This window comes from Alligator sinensis, unplaced genomic scaffold (genome assembly GCF_000455745.1).
Source record: "Alligator sinensis unplaced genomic scaffold, ASM45574v1 scaffold1200_1, whole genome shotgun sequence".
Lineage (NCBI taxonomy): Eukaryota > Metazoa > Chordata > Crocodylia > Alligatoridae > Alligator > Alligator sinensis.
Genome location: NW_005842772.1, coordinates 454547 through 455568, shown reverse-complemented (window position 1 = coordinate 455568; position 1022 = coordinate 454547). Strand labels below are relative to the sequence as shown.

Below are 1022 nucleotides of genomic sequence, written 5' to 3'. Positions count from 1 at the left end.
TTTCCACGCGGAATCGAGATTTTGGCCTCCTAACACGCGTATCTTTGCTTTGCAGCATGATTGGGCTCATGCTGGGAACCTGCATTGCTTTCTATGTCGTCATTGGGGATTTGGGATCCAACTTCTTTGCCCAGTTGCTTGGCCTTCAGGTAAGCCTCGTCTCCCTGTGGCATTGGTACAGGACAATACTCTGATGTATTGCCAGCTTGGTACATTGTGCTGAGCATGTGTGATGACAGGGTGAAGAGTATCATCGCATTGACCGTGTGTTCAAGATCCAGCCGAGTCATTTAGTACGTTTCCACTTTAAAACCTGATGGCGAGTTTCTTGAGTGTCTTGCCTGATGAATCCTGGAGCCTGGCACAGCAGGATGTGGAAAACTGTGTACAAGAAACAGCAATTGCAGCAAGTCAGACCTTTGTAAACTAGCTGGTGTGGTGACTTGTGTGGCCCAGTGCAACTCCCACAGGCATTTTCTATGGGAGCTGGTTTTTTCCACCCCCTTCCCAAAGTTGTTCTGTTCAAGCCATCATCCCACTTTGTGCTCTTGTCCATAATCCTCCTCTTGCGCCTAAACTTATCCCTCCACTTGACTATCCCAACACTGGCTGTTCCAAGGCTGTCCCTCCTCTCTGATCATAGTGCTGTGTGCCAAGGAGCAATCCATGGCTGCTGGAGCTGGATGAGGGGACAGGCCAGGGAAGCTAAATGGACATGTGGCTTGGCTGTTATCTGCTCCAGCCTGATGCTGTTAAGCTCTGATTAAGGGACTGTGACGTTAGATGAAGCTTCGTGGCCGCAGCCAAATTAGGTATTAAATATTTCCAAGCATTTCAGAGTGTTCTGCTATAATAAATACCAATATGAGGTTCTGATTAATTTTCTGATCCGAATTTCCAGGGCTGCCATTTCTTTCTCCTTGGTGGCTTTTATTTATTTATTTTTTGAAGCTAGGTTAGTTTTCATCTAATTGCTGGAGATGTGTAAAAATATTCCAGCGGCTGGTGCTTGGATTACCATT

At 46.5% G+C, this 1022-nt stretch overlaps 1 protein-coding gene across 10 annotated transcripts in view; it reads left to right on the top strand.

Moving 5' to 3' along the window:
• Positions 1–1022, top strand: part of SLC38A10 (solute carrier family 38 member 10) — a 39379-nt gene that overhangs the window by 7807 nt on the left and 30550 nt on the right. For all 10 annotated transcript variants that reach the window (XM_014525262.1, XM_025216902.1, XM_025216904.1 and 7 more), the window contains one exon: positions 56–149. In XM_014525262.1, the coding sequence (XP_014380748.1) occupies positions 56–149 (94 nt within the window). The remainder of the gene's footprint in view (positions 1–55; positions 150–1022) is intronic.